Here is a 21,956-nt window from a genome sequence, read left to right as displayed (position 1 = left end):
AGGCAGGAGGGCGGTCTCCTCTTCACATACCTGATCATCTATCTGGCACGGCGTCAGGTTGTGCTGGAGGGCCGTGGGGGCAAACTGGATGTGCTTCAGCCAGCTCCCGATATCAGGCTCGCTGGCATCCACACAGAACTTTACATGGCCCGACCCGTCCAAGATCTGGAGAGAGGTAGAGAGGGGGGGGGGGGTTAACACTTTGATCTCTATCTGATTCTGCACAGGTTACTGTGTCCACATGGACGAACCACATACCTCCCACCGAGAAACCAAAGCCACACTGTTGTGAAGCTGCAGTATTACACACACAGGGCAGGCACACACACATGCACACACACACACACACCTTGAACTGGGTCCTGCTCTCTCTCACGCAATCAAATGAAAAAACCCACACAAACTCATACACACACAGCAGTGAAATGCATGACAGAATATCACCATGTTGAATGAGCACAACTAAAAGGCCTTTCAATTACTTGTTTTTAAGACACCAACAATGTTTTTAAGACACCAACAATGTTTTTAAGACACCAACAATGTTTTTAAGACACCAACAATGTTTTTAAGACACCAACAATGTTTTTAAGACATCAAAACAATTGTATTTCTTTATAGCTGAACATTAGAAACTATTCCATGAATATGGTAATAAAAACGAACATGTTCACTAGGTGCAACACGTTTCATAACCATGCTGACATTATTATTAAGCGACCTAAAAAGGAAATACTGAGTCGTGCTGAATACATAAAAACACAAAAAGCAACTCCAATATCAGTGTTGGTATTTTGTCGAAACAAAAAAACAGTGTAATGAAATTTTTATTACATATTTATATTCGTATCAACACTTGTAGAAACATTTACTCTATTCCCCAATTTCTGATATCACCTTGTTTTCTTTTCAAATAAAACGTAATATTATTATAAAGGTGAAGTTGATTGAAAAGTCTCTCAGAGGGTTGATGATGAGGTGATATTGGACAATAGCGCCTAATCTTTAGGAGTGCAAGGGCCAACGCACATTAACCCCAGTGGGCAGCAGCATTCAAATAACGTTTAATGCACACCATTCCCACAAAATAAACAACACGTTTTATAAAGAATTCCCTAACTTATACTTTATCATCAGCTATGTAGGCCTAATTAACTACCCTATCATAATCAGCAAATTAACAATATTATCATATGACCAAGGCAGGCTAATGCATACAATAAAACGTAATTCTACTTAGACATGAGGAATAGATAAATGATAGGCCTGATAATTATTCCAAAATATTTTTTTTTTTAACGAATTAAGGAGAGATGGAAATCGCGTGAAAGGGACACTGTGTATTTCACCCAGGACAGCAGTCGAAACAATTGATAACATACAGAAAACGTCAGACAAAATAGCTTAATGCTCTGGCCTACCTTGACATTTGGATAAGCACACGTGTCAATATTAGACAGAATATGTTTTTATTTGTTAAATACACGTTTGCATTATTAATTACATTTGGCAAGACAATGCAAAATGACATCTTACTTATTGCCTATAATTTAAACACAAATTATTATTTTGAATCAATAAAAACGAAATAATAATTTGTGATAAGAGTTACGTGCTGAAAATCAATTATGGACACCAATCGATGTGTGTGTAGCCTAAAATACTTACCTGGGATACGTTAAACGTGTCTGATGAAAACGTATTGACTCACCCTGTAAAAATACTTGTCAATAGTTTTGACAATTAATCTATTTTGAGAGATCATACGATTAATTATAACCATAATTGTATCACTGAGAAAGGACTCGTAAGAATGTTCGTTTGGTAATAAAAAGGTAAACAAATAGACCGCTGCTTACCGTGGTAAATCCTTTGCACCCTTGGTGCAACAATAAAATATCTGCAAATACGGGGTGTGCAGAAATAAAGGGAAAAAAACTTTTGATTAAAACTGCAATGTCTTGTTTTGGAAATAACCACAAAAAAAATGGAAAATCGCTCTTTTAGTTTAGCTCCATATGTGTAATGTCCTGTGTGTAATGTCCTGTGTTCTTGAAAACGCCATGGGATTTTACAGTGGATTTTCCCTTTCTCCGTCCCGCAAGACGTTTTCTCTTCTCTCTCACACACTTATTGTCATGTAGACACCGGCATAATCCCTAGGCACATTAACTTGGTCCAAGTTGAGCCCGTCAGCGCGATCCGGTCTCGTCCGCTCCTCTCATTCTGAACCTCCACTGTTCCCAGGTGTCAGTGCGGCGGAGCGAGCGAAAATTCAACTTTTCCTTTCTCTCTTCCCCCCGGCGCGTGATAGTGAGATGGAAAGATCGCCCACCTACTTGCGCGTCCCGTACTGTGTGGTGTGTGTTTCTGTTTCACGGACTGTCTCTTAAAGAGGATCTTGCTCGTCCATCCATAGAGAGCAATGTAAAACGGGCTATCTTGCCTGTCCGCAGTCGGAAGTTGAGCGACGCTCCCGCAGTACATTTTAAAGTGACAGGGGACCGGTGGAGAGGCGAGGTCAGAAAGAGGTCGGGATGGGCTTCTCTGGTATTGACTACATACACCAGCCCAATTTGCCTTTGATGAAACCACCGAATAATTACAAATTTATTCCGCATTTCACTCGTTTGTGCCTGAGCAATGAGGGGTGGGTTCGCGGCTCACTCCGAGCCCAGATAAGGCACAACATGCTATTAGCTTAAAGACTCTCTTCTAAGAATATTGTGCATTTACAAAGTGTGTTATTCATAGAATACTTAATGGAATGTAAAAAGCATTGTATCAATCAAATAAGACCTCACTAATAGTCCAAGTGAAAACAACAACTTTTATTGTTAGGCCTAAGTGAGGCTTTCCCTGTTTGCTTGGAGATCTGCTTTACGAGACAGACAAGGCATGCATCCGGATGGTCTGTCTCGCCCTCGCCACTCTGAGGGGCATAGGACGCATGTGACCAACATGCCACCATCCTGCATTTCTAAACATGCCGATACAATGTATAGCTTTTAAAACATTCATCTTATAATTTGATCTACAATTCATGTTAACAGCTTGCATATACAGCAGGCCAACATTCACAAAATGTCTTTTTTTCTGCTTTTGTTGTTTGTTTGTTAATAGAAAATGTTTAAAGGCTGATGTTATTGTATGCCCGTTTTCACTCTCCTTTCTTAACTTTTATGTCCAACTCTAAACTCTTTTGGATAATCAAATCCATAAAAAAACGAACTTTTAGAATCATACAAAAGTAGGCGTTTAGTCTGCTTGGTTATGCAGGACGAGCCTGAACAGGAGTTTATAATATTCTGGGAGAGGGTGAGCGGCGGGGGATGTGAAGAGATGATGATTAATATGTCTCAGTGGCCGCTATCTGTGACATTGACCTTCTATCCCAGATAATTCCCATTGTTTGATGAAATTGCAGAGCAAATGTGCAGGAAAGACAGGAAAAATCATGTGTAAATAAGGTGGACCTCGCCAGAGATTCCCATAGTCCGCGCTGCTTGAGAACCCAAAAGAGCCCCCGGTCCGCAGCTCATTGATTTCCTGCCTTTCCTTGACTTGTCCATTGTTGGAAGCCTTTTTAATTTAGCCATAAATTGGGAAAGCTCAAGCTATGAGCTGTTTTATTTTCTTCCTGTCAGGATGAGGGATTTGTTTTATGATCCATTGTGTATTAAATACAAGTAATCTGGAAAAGTGATTGGCCGGGCCTCTCCGGGTCTGATCGAGGATTCTGATAGAGACCAGAGCTCTGTCTGAAAGGGAGGAAACGTTTGTGGATAAACAAGGGTTGCGTGGTATCACTAGCAGGTCCGACTGACCAGGGTAAATTGGGGTAAATGTAGATTGGACCAGAGGCCGCCAACGGTATCCCAGCCTGTATTTCTCTCCCGAGTCAGGAGATGGCGTTCTCAACTGAACAAACTTTTACAAGGTATTAGTTGCCTTTCAATACGTTCTTTAATGCCAAGCTGAGTAATTTTGATAGGTGTTTTCTTTAGTGGAGAATTTAATAGGGTTTAGATTCATGGATAGCCTAAATTCGAGCTGTAAGCCTTCCATACTGAACGAAGTTCCCAGCCCGTGTGCCTATATCTCCCGAGAAAAGCGCATCAGTCAAGCGCGGAGACGCTGAGTTATTGAGATGGGGGTCATTGCTTTATCGTCCGCAGAATTGCAGCACACAACATCGTCTACATTAAGGCGTTAAATTGCTAGGGGGACATGAAAGATTCAGTTGCATGGGCCTGAATATATAATCACCTGAACGACCTACAATACATCTCTTGGATCCACAATAAGACAAGCAGTGGAAGTGCATTTTAAAATACTTGTTCATTTGTTAAAGCCCCATGTATAATGATTTAAAACATAGCTTAATTTCTGTTTATTTGAGAAACTCGCCATATAGGTTACTCCATTCTATCACAGTAAGTATATTAAATAGTTCGGCTTGACCAGAAGAAACCCCAAGCCTTTGTTATTATGATTATAGCACATACAGTGTGTAATAGCTGTTTATTAACATATTACAAGCTAAAAAAGCCTGCTCGAGGCTTTTTTCTTTATTTCTCCTATTTTACTCCACTTACCGTTTCATTTTGATTTGGGTGGCACTTCACATCTGCAGCATCCGGATAATGTTTTTGTACATCGACTTAAAAGTCCTGTGAAATTTCTCAAAGGATTTCATGCTTATTTGTTTGTATTAGTTGATTGTTTTAGCAACTCAATTACTTGGGGAAATGCTCTCAGTTTAAGTATTGGACAACTGTGAATAAAAAATCCATTACCACATTTTCACAGCATTTCCCAATTTATATTGCAATATAGGCTTATGGAAATCAGGGGGAAACTTGAGGCTACCTACTTTGGTTCAACAAAAATATTTATGCTTGAGTTTCACAGGATATCAATGTGCTATTTACAGTGCCTTCGGAACTTATTCACACCCCTTGACTTATTCCACGTGTTCTTGTGTTACAGCCTGAATTTAAAATATATTACATTGATATTGTGTGTCACTGACCTACATACGATAGCCCATAATGTCAAAGTGGAATTACGTTTTTATTTTTTTTTACAAATGAATTACAAATGAAAAGCTGAAATTAGTAAATAAGCATTCAACCCCTTTGTTATGGCAAGCCTAAATAAGTTCAGGAATAAAACTGTGCTCACTAAGTCACATAATAAGTTGAATGGACTCAGTCTGCGTTCAATAATAGTATTTACAATTATTTTTGAATGACTCATCTCTGTACCCCACACATACAATTCTGTAAGGTCCCTCAGTCAAGCATTGAATTGCAAACACAGATTCAACTACAAAGACCAGGGAGGTTTTCCAATGCCTCGCAAAGAAGGGCACCAATTGGTAGATGTTTAATAGCTGTGATAGGAGAAAACTGTGGATGGATCAAAAAAAAAAAAAAAAAAAATATATATATATATGGCATTTAGCAGACGCTTTTATCCAAAGCGACTTACAGTCATGTGTGCATACATTCTACATATGGATCAAAAACATTGTAATCCAACACGACACATCACTGAATACCACTCTTCATATTTTCGGGCATGGTGGTGGCTGCATCATGTTATGGGTATGTTTGTCATCAGCAAGGACTAGGGAGTTTAGGGTAAAAAAAATAAACAGAATAGCGCTAGCAGGCAAAATCCTACAGGAAAACCTGGTTCAGTCTGCATTCCAACAGACACTGGGAGGCAAATGCACCTTTCAGCAGGACAATAACCTAAAACACAAGGCCAAATATAGACTGGAGGTGCTTACCTAAATGACATTGAATGTTCCTGAGTGGCCTAGTTACAGTTTTTGACTTAAATCACCTTGACAATCTATGGCAAGACTTACAAATGCATTAGCGTGTATCTGGTTTAAAAGGGCTTCGTTTGTTTGACTTATTTATCTACACTCAGCTTGTGTATAAGTCAGAGCGTTATGGCACCACGAGCCCCGCGGTGGGATTCCTGGTCCAGGTAGGTGCAAACTGACTCCGTGAGTGAGCTACTCCACCGCAATGAGCCAGGCTGCAGAGTCCCTCTAATGGAAACACCATGTATAGGGTGTATTCCAGCACAACCTCCAGAAGAGGGGGGGGGGGAGAAAAAGAAAATATTGCAGCCAAATCCACATGAAATAGTTCCTCCATTCATATGGAGAGACCTCCCATTGACACAGGCGAAAAGCTGCATTAAGCCTACATCATGAGTCTCTACAGGCGGCCCCCCCAAGACAATTTATTTTGGATAAATGTGGGGCAATGCAATCAAGTGGCAAAAACTCATTTAAAAAACTGAAACGAATTTAGGGGTGATATAACTTTTGTTGCAACACCCGTGTCATGGTGTGTCATTTTAGGATTTATCAGAATGTTATGCTGAATATACATAAACATATAATGTCGTAGCCTAACCGAGAGAAAACATAACAAATGTAAATGACTATCGGTGAACATATCCAGGTGAGTAAAATGAACACTGCATTAAACCATACTATTGATATACTTTTGAGATTTGAAGCCAGATTTGAAGCCACATTTTTGCATATGGCTACTCAAACTGAACACCCCCACCCATCACCCGTCCAAAAAGTTCCTGTTTTAGGGGAGTCTCCTCACAGACAAATTACCATTAAAGGAGAGCAGAGGAAATGAAAGGGGAAAAACGTAAATAAAACATTTCCTTGGTCGAGAAGTAGACCCGTTGTGAGCGCGTGTTAATCTCCACCTCGGTAATTTGGTTCTCCGGGAGAAGACAGAAGCCCCGCTGCTGTGCCCTGCACTTCATAAATCACAGCTTTATGTGGACAAGGTCAGCGGCCCCCTGGCTCAGCCCGGCCCCTCCAAGCGACGCAGCGCGCCCGCCATGTTTACCCTCCTGCCCGGGGCTCTCAGGACCAGACCAGCTCACTTCTAATTACTTTGGATTATTTTCATTTGCCGGGGTCAGCCAGGCATTCCGGGAGAGGGATGATTTCCTATACATTCTTCGGCCTTTGATGACTGGGCCCTGCGTGTTTTCCGAATTAGTACCCCATCATTTTGACACAGTCTGTTCTGTTTTAGCGCCCCCCCCCCTCCAACTCCCGTGACAACTCTATTCTGCAGCGTTGTGCAGGACAGGTTCCACCCCTACAAGATGCAGGCGCTTTCCGAGAACTAGTGGGAGAGAAACAGAACTATGATGACAGGAAAAATATAGCTGTGAGATGTTAGAAAAAACGAAGTAGAAACAGGCAATGCTTTAACAGCAACAGGCTACTATGAGGAATGTCCAACCTCACAGTTAAGCATGATTTTGATATAATGACAATATTGTCAGATAAAGGCTATGTGATGCATGAAGTCAGATCTATGGAAGTGAATAAAGTATGCATAAAAGTGTTTTTAAAGTGTGCGGGAAAGCATCTTTGCCGCACATTGACGGTTCAATTCCGTTTGATTCCTATTCCAGTGAGATCCGAATCTTCAAGGGACTCTGCGTGTGAATGAGATACGTCTCCTGTAGCTAAAATGAAGTAAATTGCATTGACAGCAGGAATGACTAGACGTGACTGGAGCGTTAAAACAAGGCATTGGCCAAACATGACCACTGGCCTGAGGTACAATGTAGGCTACTATTCACACTGTAGAAGGAGTGGGAGGAGGAGGTAGATGTACAAATCAGAGAGTGTGGCGAGTACTTGAAAACATACACGCAGCTGATTTTTGGAGCTACCCGGCGAGTGCACCTACTCCAAAGAGCTGCTGGAGGAATGCACTGTCGCGGGGTTGGGGGGGGGGGGGGGGGTGTTACTGAGGCAGAGAGGTCCAACCGGCTGCGGTAATCACACAGACGCTTCCTCCGCAGCGCCTCAACACACAGGCAACTCTGTATGTGTACGTGGACCACGGGGTGCGATACAGTCGCACCGGAGTCAAAGGTAACCTTTTGAAAACATAAATTCCGCGTCGGAGAGCTGGAAAGTAAAACAAGCCTGGCCAGCAAGCCAGCCAATCCCGCCTCACCCCCGGTAATTAGAGCATGTTGTTGGACGCTGCAGGGTGAGCAAATTGTTTTTTAAACGCTCGTAGATATCATCTTTAAAAGAGCCCCTTTATGTAAGGAAAGATGAAATACAACACAGCACTTCAGATCAGAGGTGCGGGTGTCGCACATTAATTACATTTATTGAGCTGTCCGGCCACGTTTGAAGTGGGAGGTCACTTGAGACAGCTACTGCGTGCTTTTCATACACCGTGACCAATTGAAAGGCTAATATTTAATGTTTCCGGGATATGTGAAATAGCCGTAACATATAATGCCTGATGGAGCTGGACACTCAAACGAACCTTCTCTCCAACCCCATTCCCCATTCCACTCCATCCATCCCACCCTAAAAACTCCCCCTCGTCAGTGTCTAGGTAAGAGTGATGCCATTTCAGAAAGGTAAACTTGTTAATGACCAGTTTTACCCTGATGGAGACGCAAATGTGGGGGTTGATGGCTTTCAGGCATGCCTTTCCAAACAAGGCTTTCCATTTTAAGCGTTTTATTTTTCCCGTGTTAGATCTGTGCACACCTTTTAATTACAGAACATACCAAAAACAATCATTTAATCCTCTAGGACTTTCCAAGAATCTCAGAAACCAACACATTCTGCCTCCATAACAATACCCAAAACAAAAGTAATTTTTGTGGGTGAGCACTTGCCTATATTGTAAGACATAGTCATGTACTTAATACTTCCTCATTAGAGTCCAGAGGAAATTGCATCTGCACACAACACCAACTTAACACACACACACACACAACCGTCAGAAAAGCTAGCAAACTCACTAACCCTCTTCCATGGGACAACTCCTATTTAATGCTTCCCTGACTTCCAGTAGCATCAAAGAGGCCCATAAATTAGGCCAGGATTATATTTAACCCAGCTCTTTGTGCTGAGTATAGTGCGCATGGTGCTGCTCCGCCGTGCTTCTGCCATTCAACATCCAACACTCTCATTATATGTGGGTAAGACGCAGCTTCCAGTTGGAATTCACGCACAGAATAAGGCATTCTCCAAAACATCCGATTTCACTGCAGGCCACACAAATATCCTGGGAATCTGAGAAAGATTTGATAAACTATGCACTAGGCTCCCCAACAGTCAAAAGGTTCGTGTGACGTGTGGGCATGCAGGTCTACCCTCAACCCTGAGACAATGCAATCACACCATGGCACATTGCTGCAGTCCGACTTGATTGAGTCATCAGACATGGTGCATCAATACTCAAGGTTTATTCAATTCCAGACCAATCATTCTGGTGTCATACACTTTTGGGTTAATATTGGAACCGGAGGCTGGGGCCGGGGAGAGATAAATCAGCTTTTATGATGGGTTGTTATGGTTTTTACCGCGCTGGTTTGTGAGGGACTGATTTGGGGATCAATCACAGGTGGTGTCTGCTGGAGGGGTGTGCCGGGGATCGATGGTGGATCTGGGGCCTGCAGTGATGGAGGACTGCTGAACTATGACCAGACCATCCCTCCATCCCTCTCTCCCCTCCCGCCAAAACTGAAGGAGCATGACACCCACCCATATCATCATCATACCCGACCTCTCTCCCCCTCGCTCGCAATTCACTTCTTTATCTGGAAGGCACCTCTGAAAACTCCGTTGTCACACAACATTTAACAAAGACAAACGTCCCAGGCCCAGTAGGAGTGCTGAGCTAGGATCAGTTTAGATCATAATGAAAAATATACGGACAACGGAGACCTGATCCTAGGTCAGTACTCTTTCTCTGATATACTCATAATGAAAGCCACAATGGAGGCGTTTGCTTATGCAGGAACAGATGAGTAACAACCAGGTGGGCTTTCTGGATACAGTACCGTTATGGCCCTAAGGGTTAGTTGAACAGTTAAAGACAGAGGTTAGTGGTGTGTCAGACTGCACTGGGAGAGACTAGCATCGGGAGGGGATGAGTTATTTAGTGTTTCATTTCCCCTTCAAATCGCTCTGTTTGCATGTGAAGAGTTGGATCAGAACAAACATACAGTACACATATAGTTACTATATGTTACACGCACAAACACACACTGTTTTTACACACACTCAACATGTCCCGTAGCTGTCAGACGGCAGCTTCCTCCATGCTGTCAGCGTGGCCCAACTGAAACAAAAGACCCAGGGAGCGAGGCAACATCGTTTCTCAATTAGAGGAAGTTGGTCCTGATTACGCCGCCCCTGTAGAAGCATTCCGATCCTGTGAACCCGTCCAGTCACTGCCAGCAGGCCTCAAACCACCAAGAGAGAGTTTTTTGTTTTAACTAGGCAAGTCAGTTAAGAACATATTCTTATTTTCAATGACAGGGTAGGAACACAGGGTGAACTGCCTTGTTCAGGGGCAGAACAACAGATTTTTTACCTCGGGGATTCGATCTTGCAACCTTCCGGTTACGACTACAACGCTCTAACCACTAGACTACCCTGCCACCCAGCTTAAAGTACTACCGCGTCCCACCCAGTCTCCAGTCTCCCCCCTCTTCTTTCCTTGCCTCCTCTCCACACGCATGCACATTCACACTCTCCTCTCCTCTCATCTCCTCCCTTCCTCTCCTCCCTGCCCCTGTCCTCCAGACAGAACAAGTAGAGCCTCCTTTGGCCCTGAGAGGAGTAGAAAATTCCACCTTCCTCACACCCTCAGCTCTCTATCCATGACAAATGTGTTCACTCTTGGTGTTTACAAAAAGTGTGGTTCGTCATAATCTAGAGCGAGGGACTATTTACACACTGAATATTCTGATAAAAGGCGACGTATTCAATTTCTGTTTGTTTGACAGGCGCACTGTCTCTCTCTCTCACGTTGACAGGAAGACCCCCATCCATTCACCCGGGGGTCTTGACCCTAACAGTATTCACTCTTGCGGCGCTCAAGAGCTAACACATATTAAGTAAATGAAGAGTCTCTTCAACCCAGGGAGACAAACGAGCTTCTTAAACACAGGAGGAGTGGCGGTTTGATCTTCCATCGCCCGTGTTTATGATGCAATCTAGGCCGGCTCGTATTGATGATGTAACTAGGATTGTGTACATTCTAGACCGAGATGGCCCCAATGTTTCTAGCCAGGTGCTCAAGCTCTTCACATCTGTTTACGAAAGAGAGAGTGTGTGTGTGTGTGTGTATGTGTGTGTGAGAGAGGTTAAGGGGATACTGATGGGATGGGGAGGACTGTGTGTATACATGGTGGTACTTCAAAGCCATCTCGTTACCCGGGCAGACAGTGCAGAGAGTTTACACCCATCCACACCCAGCCAACAGCACTAAACCACAGGTCAGAGTGTCTCCTCTCAGTCTCCCCCCCCAGCCAGAGGCCCGGTCTCTCTCTCTCTCTCTCTCTCTCTCTCTCTCTCTCTCTCTCTCTCTCTCTCTCTCTCTCTCTCTCTCTCTCTCTCTCTCTCTCTCTCTCTCTCTCTCTCTCTCGCCTGCTGTTTATTGTCATCTTGGCCAGAGAAAAAAAACCTGACTGTGAGGTGTAAAACACTGAGGGGGGAGGAGGGGAGGGAGTTGAGGCGGCAGAGCCCCCCAGGGTGGGTAGGAATGGGCGTGGGTGGGGGGACCAAGGCTGGCTTGGGGGAGGGTGGATGAAGCTGTGGAGGACCCTAGTGTAATCTTGGTGCTGAATAGGCGGGGGCTCCTAATAGAATCCCGTCGTCCGGCTGCCACTGAGAGAAACAAGAGCCGTAATGGATGGGCTCAGCTCTGCCCCCCCCCCTCTGCCCTTGTGACCCCTGTGTTGGTCAGAAGTAAGAGCTAAAGAAGCATTGTAGCCCCGGGCCTGATTGAATGGGGAGGAAGGGAGGTGGATGGAGAGGGAGGGTATAGGGAGCCCAGCCGCGCTGATAGACCAATTTCCCAGTACTGTGAGCATCTAGGTCTTGATTGATGAGGGCCGGTGCTGGTGAGAGGAGGCCCATCACATACGATCACATAAATACTTATTCAGCTCAAATTCTCTCTGACAAGCCTTGCGACAGCTTTGTGCTGTCACAGATATCATAGGAGGAAACCGCTCCATTAATCATGCGTAATTAACTTTTCCGAGGGGTTCCTCTGGTAACCAGTGTGAAAGAATGACCCAATACCAAATCCCAGCATCTTAACTGGGACTGGAGGGGAGCCTTATTAAAAGCAAAGGCAGTTTCCTCCCCCGAGTTGCTCCGTTTGTACAGGAAACGGCTTCATTAGTATCGGTTTAGGCTCTAATGGGCCCGGTACAAAGCGTCCTCTCTCTCTCACCATCCATACACTGCAATATCCTGTGTGCGAGTGTTGGTTCTAATGTGGGTGTTTGAAGTCCAGAGCAGGGCCCATCTGAGCGGCTGCATGAACTTAACTACCTTCACCCCCTCCCTTTAAAAGTACACTACTGGAGACTGCTCTACTGGATGTGGAGTGCACAACAAGCCCCCTAGTCTCATACAGTGGGACCAACACAGCACAGGAAGAGGCCCCAGGTTTTCAAACTGGACCACGGGCGCTTTGTTTTAAACCAGCAGACCACATGATGTTGTCGTCCAATATTCTCCCCATCACCCCGCCCTATTTAGCAAAATACCCCCCCCCCCACTCCACCTATATCATCTGCATTCCATCCCTCCCTCCATCGCACAGCGCTCCGCTCGGCCCTGCCCGTCTGTGTTAGTTTCCCTTGTGACGGTTTTGCGTATGAAGTGACCAGCTGTAATGGGAGGTGACAGGGACACTGGTTGTTTGGGAATAGGACTGAATTCCCACTATGTCCGCTACCTCAGTCAGTCTCCCTGGTAATGTCTCCCATGTTTCCCTTTGTCTCACCAGGAGACTCAGGAGGTTCTATCAATGCTACTCTTTATTTGGGACAGCTTAGGGAGAGAGACTGCAACTGCAGGTGGGGTTCTGTCTGGTTGGGATAGTGTGTATGTGTGCATGTGTGTGTGTGTGCAGCTAGTTTCACACACTCAAGAGTCAGATTCTTTGCTTGTCCTCAGTCACCCTCACACAGTCCTTTCCATTTCCCCTGTTGGGTGACAACATCTCCCTCGTTACAGTGGTGAGACCTGACTGATATCCTGTCTAATGAGCTCTGTTAGGACTCCTGACACAAACACAATACACATGTGTGGCACAGACCCACATATAGACACCATAGTTGCTAATCCATGTTTAGACACACGCATACACACAAAACACACACATCTGAGTCAAATATAGTCAAAATGAGAACAAGTCACTCGAAGACTGGGGTTGTACAACAAACCTAACCTCATCTATTAAAAACGATTTTTGTTGTGCTTGTTCTAACATAGTTTGGCCAGTGTGACAGCTTATAGGGTACTGAACCAATAAGCAACTTAACCAGGAGAGAGTGGCCACTTAGTCTGGTCCCAGATCTGTTTCTGCTGCCTTGCCTAGTCCTAAGGTCATTGTCACACCACAGCACAAACATATCTGGGACCAGGCTAAGAGAATGAACCAGACCACACTCCTCTCCCTGTGCCAGGATCTAGTATCCCTTCTTTGGAGGACCACTGGACAACCATGTCGCTGGACAACATGTGTTAGTAGTTTCAGCTGTACACCTCAGCCAAAGAGGGGAGAGTTGTGTTGATAAAGGCCTTGGAGTCGAAACGTCAACAATCCCTTTGGAGCAGGCCTGTAGCAGCCTGTAGCAACATGTTGGAGCCTGTAGAAACCTGTTGGAGCCTGTAGAAACCTGTTGGAGCCTGAAGCAGTCTGAAGCAGCCTGTAACAGCCTGTAGCAGTCTGAAGCAGCCTGTAGCAGTCTGAAGCAGCCTGTAGCAGCCTCTAACAGCCTGAAGCAGCCTGTAGCAGCCTGAAGCAGCCTGAAGCAGCATGTAACAGCCTGAAGCAGCTTGAAGCAGCCTGTTGGAGCCTGAAGCAGCCTGTTGGAGCCTGTAACAGCCTGTAGCAGCCTGTAGCAGCCTGTAACAGCCTGAAGCAGCCTGTAGCAGCCTGTTGGACCCTGTAGCAGCCTGTAGCAGCCTGAAGCAGCCTGTTGGAGCCTGTAGCAGCCTGTTGGACCCTGTAGCAGCCTGAAGCAGCCTGTAGCAGCCTGAAGCATCCTGTAACAGCCTGAAGCAGCCTGTTGGAGCCTGTAACAGCCTGTAGCAGCCTGTAACAGCCTGAAGCAGCCTGTAGCAGCCTGTTGGACCCTGTAGCAGCCTGTAGCAGCCTGAAGCAGCCTGTTGGAGCCTGTAACAGCCTGTAACAGCCTGTAGCAGCCTGTAGCAGCCTGTTGGACCCTGTAGCAGCCTGAAGGAGCCTGTAGCAGCAGCCTGTAACAGCCTGAAGCAGCCTGAAGCAGCCTGAAGCAGCCTGTAACAGTCTGAAGCAGCCTGTAGCAGCCTGAAGCAGCCTGTAGCAGCCTGAAGCAGCCTGTAACAGCCTGAAGCAGCTTGAAGCAGCCTGTTGGAGCCTGAAGCAGCCTGTTGGAGCCTGTAACAGCCTGTAGCAGCGTGTAGCAGCCTGTAACAGCCTGAAGCAGCCTGTAGCAGCCTGTTGGACCCTGTAGCAGCCTGTAGCAGCCTGAAGCAGCCTGTTGGAGCCTGTAACAGCCTGTAGCAGCCTGTAGCAGCCTGTTGGACCCTGTAGCAGCCTGTAGCAGCCTGAAGCAGTCTGTTGGAGCCTTTAACAGCCTGAAGCAGCCTGTAGCAGCCTGTTGGACCCTGTAGCAGCCTGAAGCATCCTGTAGCAGCCTGTAACAGCCTGAAGCAGCCTGTTGGACCCTGTAGCAGCCTGTAACTGCCTGAAGCAGCCTGAAGCAGCCTGTGACAGCCTGAAGCAACCTGCAACAGCCTGTTGGAGCCTGTAACAGCCTGAAGCAGCCTGGAGCAGCCTGTAACAGCCTGTAACAGCCTGAAGCAGCCTGAAACAGTCTGTAACAGCCTGTTGGAGCCTGTAGCAGCCTGTAACAGCCTGAAGCAGCCTGAAGCAGCCTGGCGGAGCCTGTAGCAGCCTGTTGGAGCCTGAAGCAGCCTGTAGCAGCCTGTTGGAGCCTGTAGCAGCCTGTTGGAGCCTGTAGCAGCCTGTTGGAGCCTGTTGGAGCCTGTAGCAGCCTGTTGGAGCCTGAAGCAGCCTGTTGGAGCATGTAGCAGCCTGAAGCAGCCTGTAGCAGCCTGTTGGAGCCTGTAGCAGCCTGTTGGAGCCTGTAGCAGCCTGTAACAGCCTGAAGCAGCCTGTTGGAGTCTGAAGCAGCCTGTAGCAGCCTGTTGGAGCCTGTAGCAGCCTGTAACAGCCTGAAGCAGCCTGAAGCAGCCTGTTGGAGCCTGTAACAGCCTGTAACAGCCTGTAGCAGCCTGTAGCAGCCTGTAACAGCCTGTAACAGCCTGTAGCAGCCTGTAACAGCCTGTAGCAGCCTGTAACAGCCTGTAACAGCCTGTAGCAGCCTGTAACAGCCTGTAGCAGCCTGTTGGAGCCTGTAGCAGCCTGTAACAGCCTGAAGCAGCCTGAAGCAGCCTGTTGGAGCCTGTAGCAGCCTGTTGGAGCCTGAAGCAGCCTGAAGCAGCCTGTTGGAGCCTGTAGCAGCCTGTTGGAGCCTGAAGCAGCCTGTAGCAGCCTGTTGGAGCCTGTAGCAGCCTGTTGGAGCCTGTAGCAGCCTGTTGGAGCCTGTTGGAGCCTGTAGCAGCCTGTTGGAGCCTGTTGGAGCCTGTAGCAGCCTGTTGGAGCCTGTAGCAGCCTGTTGGAGCCTGTTGGAGCCTGAAGCAGCCTGTTAGAGCCTGTAGCAGCCTGTAGCAGCCTGTAGCAGCCTGTTGGAGCCTGAAGCAGCCTGTTGGAGCCTGTAGCAGCCTGTAGCAGCCTGTTGGAGCCTGTAGCAGCCTGAAGCAGCCTGTAGCAGCCTGAAGCAGCCTGTAACAGCCTGAAGCAGCTTGAAGCAGCCTGTTGGAGCCTGAAGCAGCCTGTTGGAGCCTGTAACAGCCTGTAGCAGCGTGTAGCAGCCTGTAACAGCCTGAAGCAGCCTGTAGCAGCCTGTTGGACCCTGTAGCAGCCTGTAGCAGCCTGAAGCAGCCTGTTGGAGCCTGTAACAGCCTGTAGCAGCCTGTAGCAGCCTGTTGGACCCTGTAGCAGCCTGTAGCAGCCTGAAGCAGTCTGTTGGAGCCTTTAACAGCCTGAAGCAGCCTGTAGCAGCCTGTTGGACCCTGTAGCAGCCTGAAGCATCCTGTAGCAGCCTGTAACAGCCTGAAGCAGCCTGTTGGACCCTGTAGCAGCCTGTAACTGCCTGAAGCAGCCTGAAGCAGCCTGTGACAGCCTGAAGCAACCTGCAACAGCCTGTTGGAGCCTGTAACAGCCTGAAGCAGCCTGGAGCAGCCTGTAACAGCCTGTAACAGCCTGAAGCAGCCTGAAACAGTCTGTAACAGCCTGTTGGAGCCTGTAGCAGCCTGTAACAGCCTGAAGCAGCCTGAAGCAGCCTGGCGGAGCCTGTAGCAGCCTGTTGGAGCCTGAAGCAGCCTGTAGCAGCCTGTTGGAGCCTGTAGCAGCCTGTTGGAGCCTGTAGCAGCCTGTTGGAGCCTGTTGGAGCCTGTAGCAGCCTGTTGGAGCCTGAAGCAGCCTGTTGGAGCATGTAGCAGCCTGAAGCAGCCTGTAGCAGCCTGTTGGAGCCTGTAGCAGCCTGTTGGAGCCTGTAGCAGCCTGTAACAGCCTGAAGCAGCCTGTTGGAGTCTGAAGCAGCCTGTAGCAGCCTGTTGGAGCCTGTAGCAGCCTGTAACAGCCTGAAGCAGCCTGAAGCAGCCTGTTGGAGCCTGTAACAGCCTGTAACAGCCTGTAGCAGCCTGTAGCAGCCTGTAACAGCCTGTAACAGCCTGTAGCAGCCTGTAACAGCCTGTAGCAGCCTGTAACAGCCTGTAACAGCCTGTAGCAGCCTGTAACAGCCTGTAGCAGCCTGTTGGAGCCTGTAGCAGCCTGTAACAGCCTGAAGCAGCCTGAAGCAGCCTGTTGGAGCCTGTAGCAGCCTGTTGGAGCCTGAAGCAGCCTGAAGCAGCCTGTTGGAGCCTGTAGCAGCCTGTTGGAGCCTGAAGCAGCCTGTGGAGCCTGTAGCAGCCTGTTGGAGCCTGTAGCAGCCTGTTGGAGCCTGTAGCAGCCTGTTGGAGCCTGTTGGAGCCTGTAGCAGCCTGTTGGAGCCTGTTGGAGCCTGTAGCAGCCTGTTGGAGCCTGTAGCAGCCTGTTGGAGCCTGTTGGAGCCTGAAGCAGCCTGTTAGAGCCTGTAGCAGCCTGTAGCAGCCTGTAGCAGCCTGTTGGAGCCTGAAGCAGCCTGTTGGAGCCTGTAGCAGCCTGTAGCAGCCTGTTGGAGCCTGTAGCAGCCTGTTGGAGCCTGTTGGAGCCTGTAGCAGCCTGTGGCAGCCTGTGGCAGCCTGTTGGAGCCTGAAGCAGCCTGTTGGAGCATGTAGCAGCCTGAAGCAGCCTGTAGCAGCCTGTTGCTCTGCCAGGTGGAGTATAGGACCCGACAGCCAGGCCAGGGAGAGGAAAACACATACAGACAGCAGCCCCTGGATAGGAGCACACACACACACACACACACACACACACACACACACACACACACACACACACACACACACACACACACACACACACACACACACACACACACACACACACACACACACACACACACACGCACACACACACACACACACACACACACACACACACACTCACACACACTTAGTAGGACTGGCAGGGTATCCTGTCCAGGACTGGCATCCCAACAGTTCCATTACTATAGGCTATATAAAACAGGTGGCTGGACCACACACATAAGAGGAGAGGAGAAGAAAAGAGTAGTGGAGAGCGAGACGGAGGGAGGGAGGGAGGGAGGGAGAGAGAGAGAGAGAGGGAGAGAGAGGGAGGGAGGGAAGAAGAGTGAGGGGTCAAGTACACCCAGTCAGCTCATCTTGACTTATATGGAGACACAGAGAGAGAGAGGCAACAATAGGCTCTTATGTCAGACAGGCCTATAAGACAGGCCCGTGTGTGTGTGTGTGTGTGTGTGTGTGTGTGTGTGTGTGTGTGTGTGTGTGTGTGTGTGTGTGTGTGTGTGTGTGTGTGTGTGTGTGTGTGTGTGTGTGTGTGTGTGCGGGCATGCCTTCTGCCAAAAAAAACTACAGCGCTAACTCATAGCTCTGTCCCTCAGGACAGCTGATTGGCTGACAATCTAGACTGTTTCACAGAAACCGATAGCAGGGATTGGAAGAGATCTGTGGGTCCACTGTGTATAAGTGTAAGATTACAGGCCTGTGTACGACAGCGTTCAGGGCAGAGGACTTGCTTGCTGGTGTATGTGTGTTTGTGTGTGTGTATTCGGGTGTGTTACTGTGTGCTTGTGTGTATGTATCTGAGTGGCCTCTGTCTTCCCTTCATCCCTTATCATGCCCAGCGGTGGGCTTCCTATCCCCTCCTGTGGACTAAACACTGGCCTGTTTGTGGACGAAACAGCCTCACCTGCCAGAGACGACACAAGGAGGGCTGTGGACAGGAGGGGAGGGAGGGCACCATGTGTCATCACCACTGTGTGGTACAAGGGAGAGTCTGTCTACCTGTCTGTGTGTGTGAGCCCTGGACAGTGACCCCTAGAGGCTTGGACAGGCCAGGCTAAACAAACTTCATACCAGGAACACATGGAGAGAGAGGGGGGGGGTGGGAGGTGGGAGGGAGACAAAGGGTGAGAGAGAGAGGAAAAAAGGAGTGAGAGAAAGTGCGGGGGAGAGGGAGAGATAGGGGGAGGGGAAAGAGAGAGAGAGGGCCCCTGGCAGCAAGGCCTCAGTGTTAATCAGAGATTTCCCAGAGTTGCCAGACTCAAGCCCTCATGGTAAACAGAGAGAAGACTCAAGCCCACATGGTAAACAGAGAGAAGACTCAAGCCCCCATGGTAAACAGAGAGAAGACTCAAGCCCACAGAGAGAAGACTCAAGCCCCCATGGTAAATAGAGAGAAGACTCAAGCCCACATGGTAAATAGAGAGAAGACTCAAGCCCACATGGTAAATAAAGAGAAGACTCAAGCCCACATGGTAAATAGAGAGAAGACTCAAGCCCACATGGTAAACAGAGAGAAGACTCAAGCCCCCAGGGTAAATAGAGAGAAGACTCAAGCCCCCATGGTAAACAGAGAGAAGACTCAAGCCCACATGGTAAATAGAGAGAAGACTCAAGCCCACATGGTAAATAGAGAGAAGACTCAAGCCCACATGGTAAATAGAGAGAAGACTCAAGCCCACATGGTAAATAGAGAGAAGACTCAAGCCCACATGGTAAACAGAGAGAAGACTCAAGCCCCCAGGGTAAATAGAGAGAAGACTCAAGCCCACATGGTAAACAGAGAGAAGACTCAAGCCCCCATGGTAAACAGAGAGAAGACTCAAGCCCCCAGGGTAAATTGAGAGAAGACTCAAGCCCACATGGTAAACAGAGAGAAGACTCAAGCCCTCAGGGTAAATAGAGAGAAGACTCAAGCCCACATGGTAAACAGAGAGAAGACTCAAGCCCCCAGGGTAAATAGAGAGAAGACTCAAGACCACATGGTAAATATAGAGAAGACTCAAGCCCCCAGGGTAAATAGAGAGAAGACTCAAGCCTACATGGTAAATAGAGAAAAGACTCAAGCCCCCAGGGTAAATAGAGAGAAGACTCAAGCCCACATGGTAAACAGAGAGAAGACTCAAGCCCCCAGGGTAAATAGAGAGAAGACTCAAGCCCCCAGGGTAGACAGAGAGAAGACTCAAGCCCTCAGGGTAGACAGAGAGAAGACTCAAGCACTCGGGGTAGACAGAGAGAAGACTCAAGCCCCCAGGGTAGACAGAGAGAAGACTCAAGCCCTCAGGGTAGACAGAGCAAATACTCAACGCCCCAGCGTAGACAGAGAGAAGACTCAAGCCCTCAGGGTAGACAGAGAGAAGACTCAAGCTCTCGGGGTAGACAGAGAGAAGACTCAAGCCCCAGGGTAGACAGAGAGTAGACTCAAGCCCTCAGGGTAGACAGAGCAAAGACTCAACGCCCCAGGGTAGACAGAGAGAAGACTCAAGCCCTCAGGGTAGACAGAGAGAAGACTCAAGCCCACAGGGTAGACAGAGAGAAGACTCAAGCCCTCAGGGTAGACAGAGAGAAGACTCAAGCCCCCAGGGTAGACAGAGCAAAGACTCAAGCCCCCAGGGTAGACAGAGCAAAGACTCAACACCCAAGGGTGAACAGAGAGAAGACTCAACGCCCCAGGGTAGACAGAGAGAAGACTCAACACCCCAGGGTAGACAGAGAGAAGACTCAACACCCCAGGGTAGACAGAGAGAAGACTCAACGCCCCAGGGTAGACAGAGAGAAGACTCAACGCCCCAGGGTAGACAGAGAGAAGACTCAACGCCCCAGGGTAGACAGAGAGAAGACTCAACGCCCCAGGGTAGACAGAGAGAAGACTCAACGCCCCAGGGTAGACAGAGAGAAGACTCAACACTCCAGGGTAGATAGAGAGAAGACTCAACACCCCAGCGTAGACAGAGAGAAGACTCGACGCCCCAGGGTAGACAGAGAGAAGACTCGACGCCCCAGGGTAGACAGAGAGAAGACTCAACGCCACATGTTAGACAGACAGAAGACTCAACGCCCCAGGGTAGACAGAGAGAAGACTTAACGCCCCAGGGTAGACAGAGAGAAGACTCAACGCCCCAGGGTAGACAGAGAGAAGACTCAACACTCCAGGGTAGATAGAGAGAAGACTCAACACCCCAGCGTAGACAGAGAGAAGACTCGACGCCCCAGGGTAGACAGAGAGAAGACTCGACGCCCCAGGGTAGACAGAGAGAAGACTCAACGCCACATGTTAGACAGACAGAAGACTCAACGCCCCAGGGTAGACAGAGAGAAGACTTAACACCCCAGGGTAGACAGAGAGAAGACTCAACGCCCCAGGGTAGACAGAGAGAAGACTCAACACCCCAGGGTAGACAGAGAGAAGACTCAACGCCCCAGGGTAGACAGAGAGAAGACTCAACGCCCCAAGGGTAGATAGAGAGAAGACTCAACGCCCCAAGGGTAGATAGAGAGAAGACTCAACGCCCCAGGGTAGATAGAGAGAAGACTCAACACCCCAGGGTAGATAGAGAGAAGACTCAACGCCCCAAGGGTAGATAGAGAGAAGACTCAACGCCCCAAGGGTAGATAGAGAGAAGACTCAACACCCCAGGGTAGATAGAGAGAAGACTCAACACCCCAGGGTAGACAGAGAGAAGACTCAACGCCCCAGGGTAGACAGAGAGAAGACTCAACGCCCCAAGGGTAGACAGAGAGAAGAGAAACAAATGGGGGGAATAGAAAGACAGGTAGGAAGAAACATATATGGAGCGAAAGAGGGAGAGAGAAAGGAGAAAGGAGCGTGAGAGAGGAGGACGGATAGGCTACATTCCTGTGGCCACGGCTGTAGCGCTGCAATCACTAAAATGTAGTGTTGTCTCAACGCGTTACAAAGTCAAATGAAACAGTGCAACATGTCTGCTTTCTGAATCAAAGAAGAGACTGGCAATCAACGGGCCGGGTCCCCTCTTTACACTGCACTACCTTCTTCTATCTCTCTCTCTTCATCATTACCTCACTCTCGCCCACTCCCTCGTTCTCCGTCTGTCAGTGCTGCGATGGGGTTGGATGGGATGACCCCTCTGTCTTTTTTTATAGGGTGTATATTTGCTCCTCTCTTCACCACTGACCAATCTGTGGGAGCAGTCAGAAGCGGAGGCAATCGATCACAGGGCTGACAGTGGGGCCCTGGCGGGGCCAGCCCTGTTATTTGGCTGCTGTGATGACACACACAAACACACACACACACACACACACACACACACACACACACACACACACACACACACACACACACACACACACACACACACACACACACACACACACACACACACACACA

The 21,956-nt window shown here is 48.1% G+C and overlaps 1 protein-coding gene across 15 annotated transcripts in view; it reads right to left on the bottom strand.

Moving 5' to 3' along the window:
• The window catches only part of LOC123992868 (histone-lysine N-methyltransferase MECOM-like), a 224,613-nt gene that overhangs the window by 33,517 nt on the left and 169,140 nt on the right, over nt 1-21,956 (bottom strand). For 14 of the 15 annotated variants that reach the window (XM_046294448.1, XM_046294454.1, XM_046294449.1 and 11 more), the window contains exon 3: nt 31-165. In XM_046294448.1, the coding sequence (XP_046150404.1) occupies nt 31-165 (135 nt within the window). Of the gene's footprint in view, nt 1-30; nt 166-1,859; nt 2,459-21,956 lie in introns of those variants that run through there. The other variant, XM_046294462.1, reaches the window with a different exon arrangement.

This window comes from Oncorhynchus gorbuscha, linkage group LG13, assembly GCF_021184085.1.
Source record: "Oncorhynchus gorbuscha isolate QuinsamMale2020 ecotype Even-year linkage group LG13, OgorEven_v1.0, whole genome shotgun sequence".
NCBI classification, from domain to species: domain Eukaryota; kingdom Metazoa; phylum Chordata; class Actinopteri; order Salmoniformes; family Salmonidae; genus Oncorhynchus; species Oncorhynchus gorbuscha.
The sequence above is the reverse complement of the archived record's forward strand: the minus strand, read 5'-3'. Positions and strand labels throughout refer to the sequence as shown.